General features: G+C 30.9%; 1 protein-coding gene and 1 long non-coding RNA gene across 3 annotated transcripts; one reads left to right on the top strand and one right to left on the bottom strand.

Annotated features, from left to right (window-relative positions):
- The first annotated feature begins 1,162 nt into the window (after positions 1–1,162).
- LOC121120390 (uncharacterized) lies at positions 1,163–24,975 on the top strand. Of its 2 annotated transcripts, XM_040715259.2 has the most exons (4): positions 1,163–1,436; positions 8,511–8,774; positions 22,840–23,151; positions 23,225–24,975. In XM_040715259.2, the coding sequence occupies exons 3-4, from the start codon at positions 22,885–22,887 to the stop codon at positions 24,404–24,406; spliced, it is 1,449 nt and encodes a 482-aa protein (XP_040571193.1). In that variant the 5' UTR covers positions 1,163–1,436; positions 8,511–8,774; positions 22,840–22,884; the 3' UTR covers positions 24,407–24,975. The 2 variants fall into 2 exon arrangements, with proteins under 2 accessions (XP_040571193.1, XP_040571192.1); XM_040715258.2 differs by lacking the exon at positions 8,511–8,774.
- Positions 22,298–22,889, bottom strand: LOC139905787 (uncharacterized). Its single transcript, XR_011780835.1, has 2 exons — positions 22,753–22,889; positions 22,298–22,686 (listed from the first exon to the last, which is right to left on the bottom strand). It is a non-coding gene; the product is annotated as an uncharacterized lncRNA (long non-coding RNA).
- Positions 24,976–26,955: the final 1,980 nt, after the last annotated feature.

The raw sequence follows: 26,955 nt of genomic DNA, 5'->3' as shown, positions 1-26,955 counted from the left end.
TATGAACGATGGAAGGAAAAAGAGACATGTAAGGAATTTAAATGAGAAGGAGGAGTAATTAGAAAATAGAGTTTAGATGAAATACACTAAAATTAAACCCGTTCCGAACTTGTTTTAACAAAGTAACTACTAGAGCCCTGATATATGTACTCTTAAATATTGATTTGGAAAAAGTAACAATTTGATCAGGATCCTTCACTGTTTTAAGAAAAATGTAAAAGTCAGAACTCAATTGGATACATTAACAACTCAAATTTTTACATAAATACAAAAATGGATATAAATATAAGTTTAAAAAAAAAAAAAAAAAACGTATAGTTACAATCAGTCCAGATAACTATTCCACGAAAAATATAAATGCTATGTGTATAGGAGATTGGACCCAAAGAATAAAATCCGACTCAAACCCAAGAGCATTAATACCCAATCCCACCTACCACACTTTTTACTAGTGCCGAAAGAACAAGGATGCACCCAAACGACCCGAACAGAATAAATAAAACCACGTCCGTAATTAAAATGAATCATCAGAGATACGTTCCTATGTAGTTGATTATTAATTAAAACCTTTTCAATTAGGCCGACCACTACATTTTCTAATGGACTTTTGAGATATTATTAACAAACAGAATGCAAATATTATAATTTAGGTGCCTTGGGTGTGCTACAACACCTACGTGTCTTTGATGATGATTTAATAATTATGTATACCTATGGTTAAAGATACAATACATAGAATCAACTCCTGTTTAGCGATTTTCTTTCCTATTTTATAGTTGGTTTTGGGTGATTTTTTTCATAGTGTATGTAAATGGTTTGAGGGGTTATAAAATTTAAAACATTAAAAAAAAAGTGTTTTTTTGGATTTTTTGTATTGTTTTTTGGTTGTGGTGGTATTAAACGTTCCCTTCTTTTACCAACCATTACAACGTCAAGTCCTAATACTTCTACTACAACTCCTTACTACACAGAATCGGTGGTGAGTAGAGTATTACTATGTACAAGTATGTAGTAGTAAGTCACATTCCCGAACTCTCTTACATCGTATGTAGTCACTTATGTGTGTAGCACCTTCACGACGGCAGCGACGCGTAGCAGCAGCAAAGAGCCCTACTATGGTTGTAAGTATGAAGTACGCTATTTACCTTTTTTTATTTTGGTTTCTTATTTAGTTGATGTTGTAGAAGTGAAGTGAGGAGAGGTCAGTCAGGTTTCATTACAGACTTTTCATTAAATATAGTATTACTATCAATTTAGGAAAAAAAATAATTAATAAAATTAAGTGAATAATCTGTTTTGTGCCTCACAACAATAAGGCAATAAAAAAAAAGTGTACAAGAAGAACGAAAAATCCACCTCAATGGAAGTGACTTAAAAGGATACAATCTAAGTTCATCATCCACTTACTTCTTGCAGAAATTTTACTCTAATCTACGGTAAGATACTCCATATTTACTAAATGTCAACTTCCTTAAGTCAATAATTTTTTGATAGTCATGGCATGGATTCCATTATAAATGTTTCTTTTTTTTTTGTTTTGTTTTTTAACATGAGGGAGAAAATGCTATTTTAAAATCACTTTAGTTGAGCAACAGTGTGTGCAATGTCCTATTCTTCGAGGTACCATTCTTTATGACCATAGTCATGTCCCTTTTACTTAAAAAAAAAATAGGTATGAGTGAATTGTCTTCACTTTTTTTTTTTTTTTTTTGTCGTTCCTTGTCCGTCTTTTGAAGAAAAGGAAATAATATAAAAAAGAATAGAAATACTTTTTAAGGTGGAACATCAAAAAGATGAAATCTTCTTCCTTTTTCTAAAAGAAGCAACTAATAATGATAAAAAAGAATTCCATCATGGTTTTCGTTCGAAAGTCCCCTTATTATTTGTCAAATCTTTTGAATTTACAGTTACACTATTAAATATATTATCAATAATAACATGAATGACAAATTGCGTCAATAGACGGTGTCTTTAGTGGAAAAGTAGTACTTACCGCGTTGTCCATTGAAATCTGAACACTTACTAATTCAATAATTAATAAAGATTAAGTGATTGAAACTAATTTATATTTTGATATATTAAAGCATAAAAAATTAATTACAACTCAAAACAAATCTGAGCTGTCTAGCTTACGTACAAGTTGGTAAAATAATACTGATCTACAAATTTCGATTCATGCACTCCAAGCAGTTGGGTGTATACAAGACCACCGTCTATGCCGTTAAATTCAGAAGCTTTGGACAGGAATAAGGGTTCTATCAAAAAGTCCAAACTGAATCCGGAGGAGTGAAAGAAAACAGTCCAGGCCCATCTCCTCAAGCCTCTGAGGGCCTGTCCAAGAGATATCGTGTATTCACCACCATGTTGTCCAGAGAACTATAAAATAATAGGCGGAAAGAGCCTTGTGAGGGTGGAGAGGCCACTCTTGACTCCAGTAATGAAAGAACCCTATCTCCTTCGTTGCAAGACTCTTTTGAATTCTAATTTTTGAGCACCCTATATACAGGAGTGCTATTCACAACTTCAAGTCAAGTTGTAATTATTTTTAAATTGAGACTGAGTAAAGTCTGAAGTAGCAGTGATCATTACGGGCGATTCGAGTTCAAGTCCTCAGCTTTGATATATGTATGAATAAGATATTCAAGTTTATTTTTTAGCCAAAATGATTTGAAATATTAATTTACACAATTGTGTTATTTTTGCCTATCTCACACATTTTGTTTTATATTTTACAATGTCCTTTTAATCCATGTTCAAAATAAGGTTATAAAAGTCTTTATAGAGTATTATTTATGGCCCTTCAATATAGATTTTTTTTTTTTTTCAAATATCTTAAAAGACACTAGTGTGTGGAGTTTAGTTAGGAGCAATTACCTAAACAAAACTTTTTACAAAAAAAAACTAGGGCCTTCCTACTATTAAATAGCTACACATACTAATAACCTTTTTCCCCTAATTTTTTTTTTTTTTTTTTTTTTTTTTTTTTTCAATTATAGAGTTGAGACCCTCACATCAATTCGTGTGTTCTTTGTCTGAGGCCACCCAGAAAACGAATTAATATATATACAATTTATATAGTTATAAGATAGGTATACTCAATTCACCATGGTTCAGCCAAACCCATCACCTTGCCCCCTCCTCCCCATATAGACTTTTTTTTTACTTATACAGCAATAATATGCACCCTTGTTTTAGCTGTTAGCTTTTATCTCTTAAAGGCTTGACTTCTATTACTTTTGTCTTTTTTTCTATAAAACATTTCTTGTTAAAAAAGAGTAAAGCTTAAAGAAAGGAAAAATAAAAAAAAGTTTCACTCTACTCAATCAATTACTACTCTCTTCAATAAGGTTCTTTGATAATAATTTAGTTCTATTCTTTTGAGTACTACATATGTACCAGGAGGAGAAATGCATTTCTTCACGACGCCATCCATTACCCAATGATTCTTAGTTAGTATACATAGAGTTCATACCCTATAAGGCAGGTTGCGTGAATGTTTAGTCCAATTTGCACAATATTCCTCTTTATCGACTTATGTATTTACTTGTGTTTCCTATTCCACAAGATCCCGGAAAACCAATTTTATAAATAGATTCCTTACTTTAACCATACTTCCTAAAAGACCCAACCCTTTAGTCTCAGAAGACACGGATGACAACGAATAATTTTTTGCAATATAAGATCAGTGATAAGCACTGCCACTAAGGATTTCTCATTTACCGGGAAATTGTCCTTCAGTGAGATCCCATCAAATTTATAATAAAGCATAAATACTATGAAATTCAAGTTAATTATATTTTAACATATTATAACATTCGTGAAATATCCCCAATTAGTTAAGGCTCCTTGGTTGGAGGGTGAAGTTATAATTGAATTTTTTATTTGTTGATTTTTTATTTATAGGTACTTTGTTGGACATGGTTTTTTGCACTGTAACATAAATTTTTAAAAGCTTTATGTCAAATGAATCTTCCATATATATTTAATATTTCATTGATTGAATTACATAAGCGACCATGTATGTACGCAAGTTTTTCGCGTTTTTTAATCCCCCTTCTCTCCCCACTTTTGCATTTGGTACACATAATCAAAGTTCTTTATTATAGCTGGTGTTCCCAATTTTATAACCCTCTTTTCTGGGTGCCTACATTGTACATAGCCACTAAAGGGATCTTATATTTTATCAAATAATGACATGTGAGATTTCCCGGGAATTTATCGTTACGGTAAAATCCGAGATGTCCTTGGAGAGAAATCCTCTACTATGTATTTATCTATATATAATGACGTATTTGCGGCATAATTAGTACCCGACGAATATAAGGAGAGAGAAGATCTAGGAAAGTTGAGCTGTCGCTGTCGTCGTGAAGGGAAATTTTTATTTATTTCTTATAGATATTAATAAATAACAGGGATAACTCCGGGGTTCCCTGGTGAGAGGGACCCTTGTGTTGCAATACACACACACACATACCTAGTAGTTTAATGTCTATGAATATTTAACTAAGGAAAAGAAGAAATCTTTAGAGGAAAGAGAAGGAATAACCTTTCCTCCCTCGGTTATGGGTACATAATTTATATTATATACCCATACAATAGTAGGTACTCATTTAAATAATATATGTTTTGAAAGAAGACAAAAAATGTCTCTTTGGGGTTGTCAAATATTTAAAACGATGAAGGAAGTAGGAAACGACTTGCTCTGAAATGATGAAAGAAGGTCCTCTTATGAATAGTTGTGTTCGTACTATTATTTCTCTTCAGTCCAACGACCGAATAATAATATTTTGATTTTGTATTAAAATTATATAGATGTTTCATACATTAAATAACCGTTCCCCTTCAGGGCAACGACCAACCAACCAAGCAAAGCTGTAAAATCTACTTTATCAACAACAATAACTACTACCACTATGAGAAGGAGAAAAGCGATTGAAAAAATAAAAAATCTCATTTTTTATTTTTTTAGTACTTTTTTGACTATTCTATGTAAGTGAAAAAAACTCTACACCTATAGGAATGGCTGTTCATAAATTCAGTATTATTTTCTTTTTTTACTTCATCTTATATCATTTGAAATTAAGGCAATGGATATGTAGAATGCCATCTAGTGGCTTGATACCCTACTACTATACAACCACAAATTATAATTATCATAAATGTATATACATTTCCCCAATAATAAGAATAAAAATAATTGAATCTCTCATTAGAAAGTTGGGATTTTTGGCAAGTCTTATATTTGTTTTTTAACTCTCCAATGTGTGGAATGGCAATTATTATTATCATTATTCCTATTTTTTCATCAATAAACTTGCAATTATCAAAATAAAAAAGATAAAAAAATGAAAATTCAACTGATGAAGATTTGCTAAAAAAATATCTTCCGGACAAACTACATATAGCAAGCTCATACTTGTTATTTGAAAGCAGAGGTGAGGAAAAGTCCTCGTACTGCAGGTACAAGTTGAGTCTCAAGTGTTTGCCCATAAGTTCAAGTCCTCGAATATTTTCATCGAGTCGAGTTCCAGTCCTCAGATTTATTTTGAGCTAATTTCAAGTCAATAATTACAATATAGAGTCAATATGTTGTATTTCAACTTTTATTGAGTTTAGTTTAAAAAAGCTTTCAAGTCCAATTCTTGTTGCGAGTCCAAGCTATCGGTACTGAATGAAGTATCGATTTTTTGATCGTCATATCAAGTCGTGTTACAAGTCTTCAAAATATAGACTCAAGTCCATGTCGAGTCCAAGTCCCCGCCTATGGTTGAAAGAACATATAGAAAGCTCAAGGATCACATAGGTAGATTTAAACACTCATAAAAAGAAGATTGACTACATACAAATCTTTATTTTTATCACGAATTTCCACCATTTCAAAAGAAAAGTGGAATGAGTTGACAATTTTTTGATATGCGCTATTTGTATATTTATACTTTGGGCGTTAGGAGAAGGGTAGTATTGGATAACGCCCAAAAATAAATTTATTATTTGGTTCTTAAAAAAAGAATAAGATAATCATATACCCCCATTCACATTTTATTCGTATTTAATTCAACAAAATGAAAAAATGTCAAATCTGTTAGTCTCTTCTTTTTGATTTAAAGTACAACGTAGAAAGATGATTGTGCGTTTGAATCTGGATGAAGGTCTCTTCATTTTTATCACCACCTTTTCTTTTCCCTTTCTTTTTGAGAAGTTTATTTCATTTCTTTTTAGGAAAAAAAAAAAAATACTGCCAAAGATGTTTGTATTCAATTATTAATCGTGCAAAAATAAAAATCTTGTATAAACTCTTTCTTCATAAATATAAAGCTAAATGTATAAACATACATTTCCCTTTAATTCGTGATTCTTGAAACTGTGAATTTTACTTATTTATTTATTTAAGATGGTTTTCTCTCTTCTTGTTTTTTACTCTCTTACTGATAATGATTATTGTTTATGAAATGTATTTTATGTAGAATTTGGTTTTTTCATGAAAAACCACCAACTCCCCCCTCCCACCTTCCCAAGTGTGATGTTGATAATGGCCCTCCTCAAAAGATAGCTCTAAAGAAACAAACAAAAAATAATAATCTCATTCATTCCCCCATTACTCAGGATACCCACATATTAACTTATACAATGCTTGTACATAAAGCACTCTTTTTAAGTACATACTCTTTCCATTATGAAGGAGAATTTTCTTCTATATGTTCTGAGCTGGTTGATATTTGTATTATGAAATCATACATTGATACGCTCCTATGTTTGTAGTTCTATGGCAAAATAGCCTGAAGAAATACCGTAATACAGTATATGTATGTACATTGTACAGGGTGCCGTGAAATCATAATAAGTAAAAATATTATTTGATGATCTCATGCATAGATAGATTTACAATTGCCGCCTCAGGAATGAGTAAAAAAAAAAAAAGCAGTAAAGAAAAACAAGATACAATTTTCATGCTGTCCAGATATTATTGAAAGCATAGCCCACGTTCCTATATATTTGGCGTTATTTCCCACTTTAATATCAGTACCAAACATGTTATCTATATATCATTGAAATCGTGGCCCACGTACGTAGTAACCTCTGGCTGTTTATGAGAATGTTTGTAATCTTTCCCCATTTAATAAAAAGTATTATTTATATTAATCTTATGTGCCCCCCCGAACACAAAAGAAATCTATAAATAGTTTTCACATAATTGAATTTAATAATCATTCTGATTAATCTTTTGGAAATGACTCATAAAGTAGCAAAGATGTATCCTCACAATGAAATAAATTAGAAATTAATCAATTATATTTGAATCACTATATGATCAAGGCCAAATTAACCTTCTCATTAATCAAATGAAGGTATCTAAAATATAATTAACATTCTAGTGCACATCAATTTATCCCAAAAATTTAAAAACAAAGCTATTTTTTTTCTTGATTTTTGATCAAAAATGGTTTTGATTTGGTTAACTCGTTTCGTATTATTTACTTGAATAAGCCCAAAAGACAAAATATGATAAGTCAACAACCATATTTAATACACCGTTTCACACGCTCAGAAAATATATTTAGAACATACTTATAAAGGTGCTTTTCTTGAAAGGAGAAGGTGATATGTTGTTACCTTTGGTTGCGTACTATATACGTACCCACTAATAATATAATATGTAGTTAAGGGAGGGAAAAGGGTTGGGATTGTCTCTCATTCATTTTTTTATAATATTCAACACTACCAGCGCCTACTCATGCTTTTTTTTCTTCCTTATGTACTCAGTCCCCCTCATCATTTCCTTTTAAATCCTGACATAATTCAATTCTTCCTATAAATGAATGAATTACACCATGCAACAGAGTTTCCACACGTGTCTAAAACCCGCACTTATTATTGTTATTAAAGCCGTAGAACATCAAAATAAAAATTAAAGCTTTCAATCCCCATAGGGTTGGTCTTAAAACCCCTTTTTTTAAATCACGTTGTAGAGTATGATTTCAATTCAGAGCCATATTTCGAAATGATAGCGAATCGTACAGTAATTGATTCCCATGTACAATTTCGCCCAGATTTTTCGAAAATAAAAGATGCAGAGGATTGAAATTTTTACTGATTTATTGGGATGTAATTAGCTGTATCATTTTCATATTGGCCTCCCTTGACTGCCAGCCTGGCCTCGATCCTGGGTCTTTCTCACAAAGTACTCGCTGAAGTTCCCACAGCTTTCAGGGACTTCACATTGGGTTGAGAGGTCACATAAGCCTTCCTCTCAATTGTGCCCCACGCACAATATTTCAGGGGGTTCAAGTCAGGGATTGACGGGATCAAAAGTCCTTTGACCAGAATTCCTTCAGGAGTGTCTGCAGGATTATAATTTACGAGGGGCTTGCTTTTTGGATTTAAAAAAATAAAAATATAAAATTTTTTCAAAAAAAATTCAAAAATGATTTTTTGGATTTTTTTTTTAAATTCATAACTATTTACAGAAAATTATTATTTTTGTAAATAAAATTTCCAATATTAAATTTCAGAAATTGGCCATCTTTGGCATGCTCTTCATCGGGCTCCTGTCTATCTTCTCCTGCACCGAGTCCAAAAAGCCTGGAGACCAAATTTTGTTAAGAGTATCCCTGCCAGAACTCCATGTAAGGCTCAGGTCATCCTTTTTTAGCTTCTTCCCCTTGAAGACGAGCCTCTCCAAGCAGCCGAGGATCCTGACAATTCTTCCACCTTGAGATGGCCGTCGAGCAAGTTGGATATCCTTTTTCTTTGAACATCCATCATCGTTCTCAATCGTAATTCGAATGTTTTTTTTTGTTTTTTTTAAATTGTTCGAATTGGATTATAGAATTAGCCCATGAAACTTAAAATAGGTTAAAATAAGGGGTATGAGCTCTAAACAAGTTTAAATACTACTACATGATTCGTTGCCGCACACTCTAACAATATAGATGGCAATTAAAATAATAATAATTGATAAAAAACATTCCAGTATTTAAAAGATAAAATATGTATTAAGTTATCTTGAATACAGTTCCTACAAAATGGGTCTAATCATATAAGTAAAATGAAGGATCCTATTTGGAAGTTTTTCATTTGTTTTATATTATAGCTTAAAATAAAGAGTAAACATTATATTACAACTTCAAAAGATTTGCTGTCAAAAAAAGTTTGATTTTGATTTATGTTTTCAGTTTAAATTTTAATATTTTTATAGAATATTTAATAAATAAGCACTGTAATGTAGAGTGAAAATGTTTCAAAATTAAGTATTTAAGTCGATTATTTGATTAATTGTAATACGTTAATAACATTTTAGAGACAATTACATTAACTCTAATTTAAGTATTTAGTCATATCCAATTATTTGATTAGTATTTGTTGCAGATTTAGTCATCAAGTCTACTTCTTCTTCTTCTTTTTAAATTAGTATTTAGTATTTACTACTTTTTTGAGTGATACTAGAAATTTGACTGTCCAGGTAATAATCAAATCAAAAACAAATGAGTTATGATTAAAAGATGCTTTCATAGTCCTAGATATGTTTTCCCTTACTTCAGGAGGAATCTCGTACTCCTTAAAGAAATATATGAATTTCCGGTTCCGGCTATACTCCCTCTTATAAGTAGATAATATCAGAGTACTTAGAGAAAAGTCATCAATTTTAATTTATTATTATCCCTGCATGGAGTGTCTGATCGCGGGCGATATAGGTATATAGTCCTTTTGCGTAATTGTAAGATTTATACTTATTACGTCACAAAATTAGGCGTGCTTTTTAACCTTTTTTCGTTGAAAACAGTCTCTCTGATATACCTTGTCTCTAAATATCTTAGATATGATAAGGAGTAAGGACACAGGCCTTAGGTAGAAAAAAGAAAAAAAAGAAATGGAAGAAGGTGTCAGATTTTATTTCTATTTTTCTAACAGCTATAATTACATTGAAAAATAAAAATAAAAACATTATTTTCTCCTTCGTTTAAAATATCTTTTAAACGAAGGAGAAAAAATGTTTAAGTGTATTAGAAGACACAGAGATATATGTATTTTTTTAGGTGTATTTAGTTAATTAGTATACATTGTTTGTTTGTTTGTTTGCTTTTTTTTCTTCTTTTTGTATTCTCTAATTGTATGCTAAGATGATGAGAGTACAATATGTTTTTATAGTAGGTATATTATGTACCTACCTATAATACATAATAATATTTAGAAAGTGAAAATGGTATTAAATATCCATACTTCCATATCTAGGTATAGATGGAAGTAAAAAACATCAAACAGAATTGATGGGTCCATTCTCACTCCAGTCTATTGTTGTCGCTGTAAGGGATGTTATTGACTCTTTTTCCAAACAACAAAAACAGGAAATGAATAAAGGATTCGTTTCATTTTTAAAAAAAACATCTCTGCTCCTGATTTGAGTTATATTGTCCTTTATCTCTTTGTGAAAAAAGTGTGTTTCCATCTTATGTCAGTCATCTAAGAGGCATAAAAATCAAATTTTATATCACTAAAACCCCATTTTCCATTAAGATTCAGGAAGAAAATGATGAATTACTGTCGTGTATTTGGGTGGGAATAAAATTACTTAAACCATTAATGCCTATCATAAAAATATAAAATAATAAAATATATACTCATAAATGTGGCTTCTGTGATCTTGTTAGAGCGAAAGGTTATTGTAGAAGTCCAAAGAAAGTATTACTTTTAGAAATTTTGCTCCCTTTCTCAGATGCAATTAAATTCTTTATGAAAGAAGTGGGAAGATTTTTTTTTTTTTGAAATATGGGGTTTATTTAATTTCTCCCATCATTAGGCTAGGGTTTGATATCTGTATCCTTTAGAGATGAGGTTTAATTTTTGAAGAGTTTTTTGTATCGGTTTACTAAGAATTAGTATCTACCCCTTATTTTTGTTAGGAAGAAGTTCAAATCTAACGTCTAACTTTATCAATTCTCATACCTGATTATGTTTTAAAATATCTTATTCCAGTATAATAAATTCTTATACAATAAATTAACTATTACATATTATTCAGCAATGTTTAATTATGACAATCTAGTCATTTCATAGGTATTTTCAGTTCTTAAATATTGGATCTTATTCCATTATCACAGTTTTTATATGGAATCAAGTAGTGTTCAATACAGACAAACATCTATTTAGATATTTTTAAAGGTTTTTGATGCAGTTGTTAAATATTTTTTGGAAATTTGATCCTTTTTTAAATAAATAGAAAAGAAACACTAAATTCACTTTAACTCTACAATATATACATAAAGTTAAAATAACCCTATTTAAACACTACTACATATATGCCTACATAGTTTGCTATTCTTAATAAATAATGCAGAATTTTTATTTACATAGCATAGGTGTAATGTATATTATAGCATAACTACCTACAAACGTGTAGGCTGAGGAATGAATCCTCTCCTCACTTTCATGATTTATAACCTTTTTAAATGTACACTCACATATTACAATAATTGTAACTAATTGAATGATTTTTGTTTTGTTTTTTGTATTAAAGCAAATATGTTCAAGTTGTAATTTATATTGAGTGTAGTATATACATAGGTACAGACTGTTGCAATCAGAATTAATATGAGATGAAATATCGTTTTAAGTATATGAAGAATTTATAGTGAATAAAAAAAAAGATGAAGAATTTCAGTAATTATGTGATAACTATGGAATGCAATGTAATGATTCAAATTCCATTGAATCAGGGCTTGGCAACATTTTGAGTGAGACAGGGCAAATTAATTCATATAATGCAAATCAATTTTCTAAAACTCAAACCACTTTGTCAAAATGAATACAACAATTTTATTTGAAATGCTTCATGATAGATAAGGAATAAAATACTTAACCTACAAAAATTGTATCATATGCATAAGGAGCCACTGGACTATGCCGTTTCTAGGACTGTTCTTCTTTTCTTTTGGGGAGGGAGAGATATTGTTGGGTGACGAATATTTAACAATTTTAATTTAAACTTTTTTTTATATCAGACAAATTTTAAAAATGACCTTTTATATATAAAAAGAAAAAAAACTCAACAAAAGTTTCAAATTTTGTCATGCTTTCATGTTTTGAATACCTGCTGTTGATTATATGGGCAATAAGTTAATGAAGAAATACATCAATTCTCATACAACACTTGCTAAATATTCTATGAGACATCATAAAATGTCCGTCATTCCCATAGAGAATATATGAGTGATCAAGTTTAATTTGAGAGCGCTATTATTGCACTTTTTCTTATCAACTGTTGTTGAGTGAATAGTTCACTTACGAATTGAGTCATACAATTTTGAATAAGAGGAAGTCGAAAAGTTAAAAACGCTCTATCAATGCCGTTTTTTATTTCTTCAATAGAATGAATTCTGGAAGTTAACATCTTGAACATTTTAATTTCAAAAATACTTTAAAAATCACTTGACAATTCTTATATAATACGAAGCAATGTATCCTTTCTTTAAATTATATCATTTGATTGTAAATTTAGCAACACCTTTCAAGTGTTTTCAAGCAATTTATATGTATTGCTCCTCTATATATAGGACATTATAAATGAATTGATTTTAATAGATCAAAATAAATGTTAATATCTATTAATAGTTGATTATTTATATATAACTGGTGTTCATAGGTATGAGACGTTCAAATTGCAACTTGTACACAGCACACATACTAACATACAATTTATCAAAACGTGATAAAAAATTCACCCTTGTCATCTTCCATGTGTGAGTACATACTACAATATGATGACTGACTTAAAAATGACGATAAAATATATAATGTTCATTTGGCTTTGGCAAGAACCAACAACACCTTCATTATGATTATGTTTTTGAACATATGGTCTTTGTTTTCTATACATACACATATGTATATACATAGATTGTACAGGTCACGATATTATGTATGAAACATACGACCATCCAAGTTTGAAATGCAAACAGGAAGATACATAAATATACAAGCATTTATAATTGGGGTCAGAGTGGATAAATATATTGTACATATACCTGAATTTGTCAAGAGAAGATGATCATCTGAGAGTTTATAATAGTATTGTCACGATATTATTATTTTCATACAGGTTCCAATACTAAAATTGGTATCGTTTTTTTGATAACTTACGATGCTTATTCGGCTAAAAGAATATTTTGTAAAAATGTAAATACAAAAACACTAACGACCCTCTCTTCAGGATTTTTGGGGACTAGCTCTGAAATTTGATGAAGCTTATTTTTAGCCCCTCAACACAAAAGTAAGCTAGAAATATTTTTCTCCACATTAATATGAATTATTGTGATTTTTATACACAAATTATTCTGGTTACCCCTTTGAAGATGCTGCAAATTACGCTTAAAGTAGCCAAAATGGATCTTCACAATATAACAATAAGTAATTGATATATTTACTTTAAAAGGCCAGTCCCTTAAATCCTATAAAGGTTATAAACAATAGCTAAAACTCTTGGGTATTATCTCGGTACTTATCCCCCAAATTGGAACACAAGGCTTATAATAGACTCAAATATATTTATGATTGTGTTATATGCATATATAAAATAAAAATAAATTGGGAATTTCTCTTTTTCTTGATTTTTGTTCCAGATTGATTTTATGTTGACGCACAACATTTATGAACGACAATTTTCATTATTGTTTTTGTTTATACAAGACATTTGGGGGGCTGGGGAGGGAATATGCAGCCAGACAATTGTATTTGAGATTGTACCGATTTTAAAAACGAATAAGTATAGTACTGTTTCAAATGCGTCATTGGGCCGGCAGGATAATATTACCGGTATAGAAAATTATAACATGTACGAGGCTTACAAATGAGAGCATTTCCGTATAGAATTTGCCAATCTTGAAATATTTTAAAAAAGTTAAATAAAAGGCGATGGAATTTACTGTCGACTGAATTGTATACATATATTTTGCAAACACCTACGAATGACTTTGTTATCTCCTGACTTCAAAGTGATACATATCATATTTACATTATTATAGATACAAACAAACAGAGTAGTGGGTTGTTACTTACTTATGTTCTTACTTGGGATTCTCATATAGCTAAAAAAAGCACCTTGAACTTCCAAAGTCAGTCATACAAAAATACATAATCAAAATGCTTTGATATGGTTGTACAATGTACACACATATATATTATGTAGATTGTAGACGTCGCCTTACGTTGCTACGTACGTATATTATTATTAGTTTACAAATGTATAAAGAATGCCAAATTTCCCCTACTTTTTTTTGTAATTTCCTCAACTTAAATGCATGCTATATATTTATATATACCTATATTTTTACTCACCGCCCAGGTGATTAATCAAAAAATAAAGAACAAAATGACGACGTTTTTCTTGGGAACCTTTGCTATTTGTTTTTTGCGGATATGTTAAAATAATAACAATAAGAATTAAAAACTCCTGAATACGTGTTGTTCTATCATTATTATTGCCATTATCTCTCTTGGTGTATTCATTCTTAACAAATCATATTCACCTCCAAAAGATCATAAGTAATAGCTCACTCACTCCTGAGAAGGTCAGACATTTCCCACGTCTTTGCAGAGTCTTTGTCATTTTCAGATCTTTTTTATACATATACGTATATGAATATAGTTCAACTCTCAAAACACATTATACGAGGGGTAATTGGGGTTGGGTCTGGAAAACTTATACCGGTCTGAGGCCAGTATGATTATTAAATCCTTTAGAGAAGTTCTGTCAGGAAAGGTCATATGAAAAATTCCATCTAGATCAGTCACATACAAAAATCAGTCTAAACCGATTTTAACGATGAACGGCTAATAATGTCACTTGTATTTTCAAATTGTTAATATTTTGTCGGAACCAAAAAAATATGTCCTTTAAAGAAGTTAGGTCTGGACTGTTCACTAGAAAAAGAGAGTCTAGACCAATTTTATAAATTAATTCAAAATAGCGTAAAATGAATTGTTTTCAACTCGTATAACTTGGATGGGGAGAAAATTAAGACTGTGAAGTGAGACAGAATATATCAGTTTACGGTCTAACCCGGAGTTTCGATCGAAGTATCAGTCTTAATCGTTCTAGAAAAATAACTCACTTTAGACGGAATAAAAAAAAATCAATTTCTTGCCGAGTATCAACATTATTGCAACAAGTTTCATTTTTTTAAATCTCTATAGGACATGCATTGACGATAGATATAAATCATCATGGAACTCAGAATTCATACAAGCATATGATGTGATGCTACAGAGGTTCTAAAATGCGTTTTTTCTTCAAGCTTTAAAAACAGAATGAAATCCGACAAATGACTTATTTTTATAACTATTTATAAAAAGACAAATAAGCGCTCGCTGCCAATTTATCTTCGTCCGACTCTTTCTTGAATGATTTTTATCTTGATAACTACATACACACATATTACGTAGGGTTATATATCCCCTGATGGATCTCTTAAAAGACGACAATGAGTTGTAATAATAAGTACAGCTCTACAGAATTAAAAGAACAAATGCACATTTTTTTAATAATATATCTTAAAGGCATGGAAATTTTTCACCAAAAAAAAAAAAAAAGTAAATGCATGCATATTATAAGTATGTGGCGTTAAGCGGGAGTAATTGTAAACCTGTTTCCCCTTATAATAATTCCTAAAACCATAATATGTAGTACGTAGCATTGTTAGCAACTTCCATAATATAACATAATATATATAAAATCAAATTTATTTGTCAAGGGAGACAGAAGAGAGGAGGTTCCCATAATAATAATTGCTCTCTACAACTAAATAAGCCTATATGTATGTGGGTACTACATTCTACATAGATACCTTGTGGTTTATGTGGAACTATGGATAATTAACAATGAAGGAGGAAGACCGTATATTCTTATTTCTATCATTTGACCAAATTCTTGGGAACAAAATTGGGAAAGAATATGAAAGTACATTTCATGGGGTATATACAATGGTCTACTTACCCATATTACATACAATAGAACACGTGCGATCCAGAATCAAATCTGAAACCTTCGATGGTCCTACATATTTTTAGTAAAGAAGGGAGGGACACGCCCGATTCTCCTCATTTCATTTATAAATACATAATATTATATATTTATATAATACGTGAGAATCTACCATTTATCTATCCACTCATTTTTTGTTTTGTTTTTTGTATCATGATGTAAATCATATTGCTCGTACATCAAGGTTCCATGTAGAAGGGGTTCTACCTATACATACATATGTAGGTATACACACTTTAAGGATGATGACCTCATTACTTTATATTCTTTAAATAAGACTCCTCGTGTAATATTCTCGTTTAGATTAAACCTATCCATCCTAGCTATCTCATCAATAGACTGTTCTTCTTTCTTTCTCTCTTGTTCTCAATTAACAATCCATCAATTTCAAAAAAAATATATATATACTTCCATAGTCTCAACCCCTTTTTTGAACAACTTATTTAGTTATTAGTTCATTTTATTGCACGTTATGGAATCCCATATTAGCCATCTTCATTATAAATCCATCAACCAAATTTTCTTCGTCAAAAAGAGAAGAAAGAAAAAGGCAAAATCAGTTCATAACAGTTAATAATTTCTTTATTTGATAGTACGTAATTCTTTACTACTTAGCGAGAGATAAATGTGTGCCACCAATCAGAAAATGGACACCTATAAGAATGCATAGGAAACAGCAGCAGCTCGGTAAAATCCATATTTACACAGTTTTTTGTAGTTATCTATCAATTTTCCCTCTTCTTTACCCCTAATTACTGTTTTGAACGTTGATTGGTTAAATGTTAATGATCTTTTGTCAAACTGTGAACAGTTTTTTAGAATTATTAATCTATCATTCCATAGTTGGGAAGAATTGGCAAACTTCTACCAACTTTTTGCCTTTCTACTGTTTCTTTTTGGGAGTAAAGTAGGAAGATATAATAAAGGCAATCACGTGGGCTTAACAAGAAGTTATTCGAGTTCAAACAATCAGCATTAAAAATTCTAGAAAATTGAGAGCTGGGAAAAAACAACAATACTTAGGAGTTGTTGATGTTTTGGAGATACAACCATAGTGACACACCTTGGGGTGGAGATCCTCATCACATCTTATCTTTCCTCGTGTGTTGTATATTGGACAGTGACATAAATCACATTTTTTCAACAGGAGGCGGCTTATGGGACATTTAAAAAGGGACTCTGCAAATGGATATCCACATTTCTTCGTTTTTTCTTATCTTGCCTCCTCTTCCTCCATCATTGGGTGGTCCATCATTTTTCGAAGCAAAAAGTAAAATGTTTAAAAAAATAAACATCGAAGATGAGGAGACTCTCATCACGATTTTTCTTCATCTTCTTCAAACGATAACCACTACTACTGGTAGTAATGGTTATTTTTCTTCCATCTATCTGAGAAGAAGGGGGAGGGGGGAAATTAAATTCATAGTCACTAACTCATTGGGAAAAAATACAATATTATTACTACTAGTAAAGGCGCATATATTCATTACCACACATGAAGATTCAGAATAGAAGGAGGAATTGACGAAATAATGATTATATTATTATTACATCGTTTCGAAGAATCTAATTATCTACATATATTACAAAGCTTAAATAATAATTTTATCATTATTCACATACAACGGCATGATAAAATATATTTATCGTCATACGACATACGAAAAGAAAGAAAATAACTTTGTATTTATTCTTCGGCGGTCAAACATTTATATAAAAATATATATACATATATATTATGCCCCGAAAGATATAGAGTATATTATTTTATGAGTCTATAAACATTATACATAGACAGCTAGTGTTGAGAATTGGTCTGAAACTAATTTTATTTTTGGGTTAGGCCTCTTGTGATTTTTTATAGAGCTATTTAGACCAATAATTTATGAATCACTCCATGTATTGATTTTCTCTCCATTCCAGTTATACGAATTGTTGTACAGTAAGACCCTCTTTAAACTTTATATACTAAGTCATTGTACCAATGTTTTCAATTTAGAAACACACATGATGATGCTATCAACAATAAATTTAAAATTCGTTCCAGATCGCATTTTAAGTAAGATTGATTTTTTTCTTTGTAGAAATGATCTCCACCGAATTTAATTAAACGTCTGTTCCAGGAAAAACTTTCTTTCATCAAAGAATATAACAATCTCAGACCGGTCTAAGATTTTTAGACTGAATCTGAACACTAATAGGTAGTACACATATGAAACCCTTCATTCTAGTAATGTTCACAATTTAGAAGCTCACGTGATTCATCTATAAAATTGGTCTGGACATAATTTTTCAATGTGATTGATCCAGAATGAGTAGTTCGGTCCCAACCCAATCCCAACACAAGTAATGACTACTACACGTTCTATGTGGCTGCTATATAATATAAATACATGTTTAGAAAAGCATACTACTTTTGGTGTAATCATAAAATAAACTATTAACAACTACCTTACTTCTAAAAACAAAAACAAAAAAACAATGATATACCCACAATATATTAACGTACTCACAACGAGACGGATCACCTTTATAAATTATACCTTCTATGTACATAATAATGCAGAAAATAAAATTTGACTAAATAATTTTCAAAAGCCACAAAGTTGAAAATCATTAAAAATAAAAAAAATGAGTCAAATTCTGTCTCAGTAAGTAATAAAAAACGGGATTTATATATTTATAAAATATTTCACAACAAAGTAATGGAATAGTTAGTCAAAGCTGATCAATCAAACGTGTCGTTTTATACCACAAGTATACATTTGTATTTGTATGGTAAAAGAATTTTGTGATTATACGATATACAATATAAAAAGACAAAATCAAAATTTCATAAATAGTTTTTTCTTTTCATCATCAGTATGATGAAAATGCTTCTTTTTAATAATAATTAAAAAAAAGGTTTATATAGCAATAAAGCAATTTCATGGTATCATCATGTACTTTTTTACGAGTTGAGTCTTGAGATTCCATCAGTCTTCTCTTCTCCGGCCCTCGAGTATGTATTTATTTCTGAGGGTGATAATTTACAAATATTAAGGTTTATTATTATAAGCGTATAAAAGAAGAAAGGGGGGAAATCATACTTATACTCATAAAAAGTGAGTAAGGTATTATTAGCCAGGCGGAGTAGAAGGAATATGATTAACAACTTCTCTTCTCAAAAGCCTGAGTCATTTTTTGGATGTAGAGCCCTTTTTTTTTGTTCTCACTGCAGTAGCGAAATATTTAATTTATATTTCTAGATGCCTACTAAGTTGATTTCGTCACATTTGGTCCATTTTCGTCAAATTTATTTTCGCCTTTATTTTGTCAAAAAAAGACAGATAAAATAATGAAAAAATGTGTTTCGTTTCATCTATGTATCGTATTTATCATGCAAAAAACAGTATTTGACTAATACGTTTCGTCTAGTATTAGCTGATAAAATTAACACTAGCTACTATAGCATATTACATATATATATAATCAGACATAACTTATTGGGGAGCGTTTAAATTGGCTGATTTTGAGCCGTTTTAGATTAATGGGTAATTATTATTATTATATTCCGCCGTGATTTTTTTTAAAGTATGTTTTTTAACCATAATTAATCTTTTAGACCCACGACATCAATGTAATTTAGGGTAGCATTTTCAACTGTTACCTCTCATGGTTTTTTTAAAATATTATAATTATTTATTAAAAAACAACAAAAAACTCTTAGATTTAAAGCTTGGCCTTAAGTTAAATAAAACTGAGTCCACAGTTTAAAATTATAAGGCTAAAAATTCTGAGGGACAATTTCTCTAAATCATTTTGACAGAAAGCTTTTCTATATTGTTGATGATATATAGAATTTTCTTAAATGGCAGTACACGGGCATTAGTTTTATAGTTTTACTAAAATATTTAAGCAAATTTAAATTTCTTCTTTTGTAACCTACAGAGTGCAAGACTTCATATAAAGATTGATATTTTAGTATTTTTTCAAGTAACAAATCTTAAATACCTTTTAAAATGGAAAAAAAAAAGTTATGTATTAATGTTTTATAAATAAAGTTGTATTTTTGAGACGAAAAATACTACCACATCATATTAAAGTTGTGAAAAATAATTTTGAATAAAGATTTTGTACGCCATAAAAGCAGAAACTTCGACTTATACATATTATTTTCTTGTTTCTCTAAGTAATAGTCTAGAAGGACACCCCATTTCAATACAGAGGAAAAACAAACCTTTCAAACAATTAATCTGCCCAAAAAAATCAATATCTGCCGGTTGTTACATACCCCATCCAAAAAGGTAAATGATCTATTTATTATAGATAAGAAGTCACAATGAAAACGTGATTTTCGCAAAGCTTCGTCACGTATGAGAATAATAATGATGTGAAGGTTGATCAAATCACGTTTAATAGAGAGGGAGGGAGGAGGACTTTCAATCAAAATTGAAAAAAGAAGAAGATATAAATACTTGTAAATAGAACAATTGGTCCTTATATTTTATGTTCTATTATGTACCTAAGTATGTCGTTTATCAATGAATATTTATTTTATATGTTGGAAAGCGTTCCTTCATTTAAAATCGAGGTCCTGTATTTAGCTACTCTTATTTCCTTCCCTCTTCCTGTATAAATATTTAGTATTTCAATGTGGCATCTATAGAAAAGGGGTTTGTAATTTTGTCTGTTTATATTACTTCCTCTGGACTCGCATCTTTTCTTTTTTTTTACCCCCAAACCAATTTTTTTATAAAAAAAATTAATAAAAGGAAAATAAACCCAAAATAAGTAGGGTATCAAATCCATCATTCACAAAAAAAAAAAAAAAAAAAAAGATTTTTCACATTATACATCAACATAAATAACAATCCCATTCATCATATCTCTATACCACTGCTGCTCCTGCTCCTACCCTATGATCAAATTAAACACATGGTATGGTACTGTTATTTATATACTATTATTTTTCTCTTGACGAATAAAATTGTTTTTTATTTCCTTCTATGTAGGTATATTATTATAAATTTCCATGAATTAAATAATATATTATAATGCTTGTTATTTTACACATAAATAAAAATAGAAAATATGTTCCTATTTAGTGTGAGCTTTGCAAAAATAATAACAGTTTCTACACATTTGTCATCCTTGAAGATGATGATGATGTTGGAATTCTCCAAAAGGGGATAGAATTTTAAGTTTTTTTTCATTTTCATTTGACATTCGTCGCTAATGGTTGATAATGAAATGCTCCCAATCTGTACCTAAAATGTAGGCTCAAGGTTGGGGGGGGCTGTTTCGTATTTATAACTATGTATGTAAGTGATCTAGTACACAAAAAAAATTACACATTAATTATAACCAACTCGAATAAGAATTAATTTTTAACGGGAATGATTCTTGCTAAAAAAAATAAATAAATAAAATAACTCAAAGAAAACCATCTGATTTTAATTAGTATTCAGCATTTATCTTTTTTTTCCCCTAAATCAACGGCTGTCTATACGTATATTAATTAATTTTCACCTCATATATGGTAAATTCATGAATTATTATGAGTCTTTCCTTTTACGTTTGGTAGTCCTGTTTGAGTTATGGGATATTTGTCCAATCATATTGATTCTCCTTCTTTTTTCTTTTTTTTAATTAGAAAAAAAAAAATCCTGCGAAATTTTAATTAATATGTAAAAGGAAGGGGAAAATAAAAATCGAGGATGACTTTATATACATATGTATGTATATATATAGATCTGATTCAATGATATGTTCATAGTAGAAGTAGTTTCCTTATAATCTAATGTAAGGAAATTCAATTAGGCTTCCACTTCCCTCCTGTGCTATGTTATATGTACCTACAAGGACGTGCCCATTTTCATATCCTCCTTGAATCTACTGGTCTCATCAACTTCTTATTTTTTTCATGATTTGATGTTGTTATTATGTATAATGACGTACATAGTACGTTACATTTATAAAATGTGGTTATGAAATGTAATACTAATCCACTTTCATTTTTCTATGTATGTATGTACTTTAATCTCCCGGATTATTATTTTGATATACTTCCTCAAAGCCTTATATATTATATATAAAGGTATTCAATTAATAATTATTATCTTAAAGGTAAATAATAATAAAAAATCTGAGGCATTAATTTCCATCTCAGCATGTTCTAATTGTCTTCTTTTAATCTTAATATCTATAAATAATTTGAGGGCTAACCGTTTTTTCTCTTCTTTTCAATGTAAATAATATTCTGGAGCAATGTCAATAACTAAATCAATTTAACGAATTTTATTTTTAATTAAATCTCTTTTATGTATATATACATGCATGCTCTTATATAGGGCTTATACATACTTAATATAAAATAAGAAATGATAATATTTTTAAACGTTCTTCTTTTTAAATTCTCTCTCTCTTTCTCTTTTTTTTAATCATGATAACCATTTTAAAGAAAAGGGTGTAAAATTTCTTGTGTAAAGTGGAGTATTTTTTTTTCTTCCTTGGTTGGTTGTTTGTGAGAGTATTTGATTCTTCCATTTAAGGTGCTCCGGAGAAATTGTGATATTATTATTTTTTTGTTAATATTATAACATAGACTCTTACCAGAATGGATCCATCTTGACTAAGACAAGCCCAAATCATGCATAAATATATGTATATATCTAAAAAGAGTTGACATTTTGACAAATTAATAATTCATTTAATGTAAAAAGTAACGCCCATTTTACTTGATGTTTTATCATTTATAATACATATTTCATACTTTATAGCCCATTGAATCTTGTTAATATGACGTCACTTTCTCTTTTCTTTAGGGACCGGATGTGAAGGGGCAAGGGAAAAGAGCCCCGAGGTACATAATGTCCAATAGTTTCGACCCCTGTGAACAGACTGAGAGCGCAGAGATTCCTTTTTGGGTCGGAGGTAATCAAAAGTGGATATCTGGGATCCGGAACATCACTACGTGCGGAGACATCCTTAAGGCTCTCCTTAAATCCGATTCCAAATACGCTCATCACACAGATGTTCTCCTCAAGTTTGTTCTGGTTGAAAGATGGAGAAAAGTGGAAAAACCACTTCGGAGTGACTCAAAGATCCTCAAAATCTACCAGGCTTGGGGTCAAGAGGTATGTAGACTTCGTTCATTCATGATATCACAATAAGAATTGATTAATCATTACTAAAATGTATATACTATAGATATCAGATGTAAAATTTGTGGTCAAACGATTGCATTCATCCAGCCGTTCCTCCTCGGGTAATAATACCTCTTCTCGTGTGCGAAGATCCGATTCCAAACTATGGCGACAGAACAGGATCGGATGTTCAACAGACACCATTCATCCAAAATGCCTCAGCGAATCAGAGGACGACAGCAAACCTCTGAATCCTAGAGTTGAGAAACTCATAAAGACTATTTTAGCTCAAGGAGAGTCTATTCAAGCAGAGTTACTACGACTTACCTCAGTGGCCTCCAGTAATAAATCTGGTGACGACAAAGACTATTTACTACAACACTACCTGGGCTCTATTCCTGAGAAACCTGAAGACTCGGGTTGCACCTCTGAAGAAAGAGATGATAAATCCCAAAGTCCACATCTTCGCATTACTCGTCAAGGCGATGAGGACGAGGGAGACATTAATGAGGCAGACATAAGCTTTCTTAAAAGAGATGGGGAGGAGGAGGATCCAGGAAATACAACGACATCGAGCATCGATCCAGGAGCCATTCACTTGTGGACCGAGCTCTTTGAAAAAATATTTAATATGAATCAAAAACTCGCAGTTCAGGAAGATGAGCTTCATAACCTGAGCCGGAAGATGAAGTCCTACCTAGACGCACCACCTGAGTCCATAGTGGACTTGGAACTCCAATCGGCTTCTGCAGAACTTTCTCAGGCGACAGAATTGAATTCTGTTTTAGGAAGAGAGATCCGTAGGAACGAAATAGCTTTAGGCCATTTGGCCAAAAACTATGATGGCCGAAAAGTATTTGCTAATCGACTAGAAATCGACGTGAATCGAGCCGAGTCCTTTTCGATCAAACTCAAAAAGGAATTAGCAGAAAGATCCTCACCTCCTGGAGAATCAGGAGAGAGTCATCAAGTACCCACCAAAGTTTCACACATAGAAAAAACAGTACGATTTAATGATCGTGAACAAATCCTAGCTACTCCTGAGCCTCCTCCAAAGTCAGTCCAGACTTGTTCTTCGTCTTCGCCCGTGAAGAAATCAATTCTGAAAGTCGGGCCGGATGGGCATCCACTTGATGCGGGGGATTCCAATTCTGATACAGGATTGAGCTCAATGCATAGTTCCTCTAGTGAAGATGGATCTAGTCCAGTCACAACGGCAGGCTATGGTCTAGATACCCTGGTCTAAAGCACTCAACTACTCGCTTGCTGTCTCTCTAGTCTCGTCTTCCTCACTCTGCTCATACGTGTATCTGTGATATTACCTTCAATTACATACATACTCCATACTATTCACCATGGTTCATTTAGCGTCATTTAGCTTCAAGGAAGATTTGAATTGAAGCTAAAAAAAGAAATATTAATTATTCAAGGATGCGCAATGTTTAACAAAACAAACAAACAGCCAGAACCAGAAGAATTATAATAATTATTTTATTCCTCCATTTCTTTGAATATTTATTCAAACAAATATTGACGGAATACAAATTTAATTAATTTTTTTTAACCCATATTTTCCTTTTTTGAAAAAAATTATTTAAGAAGAAAAGCCCCCTATATTTTAAACGTGATCTTTTTCCTAATTTCTTTTATTATTAAATAATTTAGTATCACGTCTGTAATTTATGCACGATTTTAAATACACACCCAATTTATCTATCCCTCCATGTTTTCCACCAGATTTTTTATATTTTTATTATATTATATAATATATCAATACTGTTTTAAATACATGCGTACATAAATAGTTTTATAATATAATTATTTGCAAAAGATTTATCATTTAAATAAGGTGTTTAGGGATGGAGAAGGAGGAGGCTCCATGAATGTCGATGAAAAAAAAGATTACAATAGCTATAAATATAAATTACTACATAAGAGTATATATGTATTTGAATACTCGTTTGTCAAGTTTTATTATTTTAGACTTTTTATTGCTTACGATCATTCTCATTTTAAAAAAAAGTGTTTGAATACATTAGTTATTAGCGCAGAGACTCGGTCCGAAACGATACTTTTTTTTTTTTGTGTTAAGTGTTTTTTTCCATACTGATTTGAGCCAATATTTCTGCCCAGTCTGTACTATTAGACTATTGAACAAAATTTAATCCTTTTAAAACCGTAGAACGATTTTATCTTTCTCAAGATAAGGATGGATTATTATTATTATTTTTGTCTCATGACTAGAACCAATTTTCTCCCCTATCCTAATTTGTGAGTTCTACACATTAAAAAAACACGTTAAAATTCATATGAAGTCATTTTAGCGGTGATCCCAATTTGTAAACACACATCTCATCTTCAACAGTTCACCTTGTTAGAAGGACCGAATAAGTTTAATCCATCAAAATTTATAACGATGTCAGACAGGTCTTGGATTTACAGAGCGAACCCCAACACTAATATAAATTGAGTGTATGTATCTAGGTATATTTTAGTAGTCCAGGTGACATTAATCATGGGAGATTATAAGTAATCTCCCATGACTCAGATTCTTACGCACCCATCTATACAACTTATATACCAACATCATAATTTTATGCATTAGATAGGTAGAATCCATTATTGGAAGTTGCATTCCTTACAAAAATCAGGGATTTATCTACTTCTATAGAGAATGACATTATTATTCGTATGTTCATTGAGTTTTGACTTTGAGATGGAATTTGTACCTTGTGTACCTTCTAGTGTCAGTTTTAAAAAGGGCGCAATTGGAGGGCATGCCTAAATTATAAATTGGGAGGATATTTGACATAACAAACCATTGTACATTGCCACTTAAAAATAAAACAGATCTTAGCTGAACAAGGAAATGACACTTTCAGACTTTAAACTTTGTCCAAAAAGAAATGAGTATAATTTTTAAATTTACATAACAGTAAATAAATACAATGAAAATAAATATGGGTTTTTATGAACATAGTACATTAATAAATTAAGCTGCTATTGACATATATGAACAAATAAATTTACAACGTCATTCAAATTGTAACAACTACAAGTATATAGACATCAAGCAGACAGCAGATATTTTCTCAAACAGTCCCAGGTTCTAAGATAGTTAGATTGTTAGGTCGGAAACTTTTCAGACCACTCTCGTATCATTAATATTTTGTCTTTGAGGAGATAACGTATAAGTATTGAGTGTGTAGCTACGTGCTCATGAAAAATTGAGAGTAACACTAAGGATTTTGTTGGGGGAGTTATCTTCTACAACTTTTAGAACAAAATTTGTAAGTTCATCGACGCCTAATAATTCAGGTTAATGCCCGGCACTTCCGCTAATAAAAAAATTCATCACTATCCTCTAGTATCTAAGCAAACTACTTATAAGTAAACAAAGCTTATGTCCCATTCAAAATTACTTCCTCAAAGTAAAAATAATATGTCAGCCCAATAAGTAAAAATTTATGAGAATCTAGTCATCCCTCTATCCTTATAGCCTCAAGCCCCACTCACAGTACAGTCGGCCTTGATGTGGGGTGTATCTAGTCAGTTACTTAATTACAAATATTCTACTCACCTACTATACCTAGGACCCCTTTGGGAACCAGGGGTGTCGGAACCCAACCATAAATCAGGACCAGTTATATAAAATGACGTCACATATTGATGACAGTACTCTCACGCAACTTTTCATTGTTATTGTCTGAACCAAAGTCTTCAGCCGGATAAAGTAACTTAGGATAAGGCATATTTCTTTCTAAAAATAAAAGACACTAGTGAAAAGAAGATCAT

Source organism: Lepeophtheirus salmonis, chromosome 6 (genome assembly GCF_016086655.4).
Source record: "Lepeophtheirus salmonis chromosome 6, UVic_Lsal_1.4, whole genome shotgun sequence".
Taxonomy (NCBI): domain Eukaryota; kingdom Metazoa; phylum Arthropoda; class Copepoda; order Siphonostomatoida; family Caligidae; genus Lepeophtheirus; species Lepeophtheirus salmonis.
This window is presented reverse-complemented; position numbering and strand designations above follow the sequence as displayed.

Bases quoted from the DNA above. Each gene is read 5' to 3' on its own strand.
- LOC121120390 (XM_040715258.2), top strand. From the start codon at position 22,885: ATGTCCAATAGTTTCGACCCCTGTGAACAGACTGAGAGCGCAGAGATT. The intron at 23,152-23,224 runs GTATGTAGACTT...TATATACTATAG, and splicing joins ACCAGGCTTGGGGTCAAGAG to ATATCAGATGTAAAATTTGT.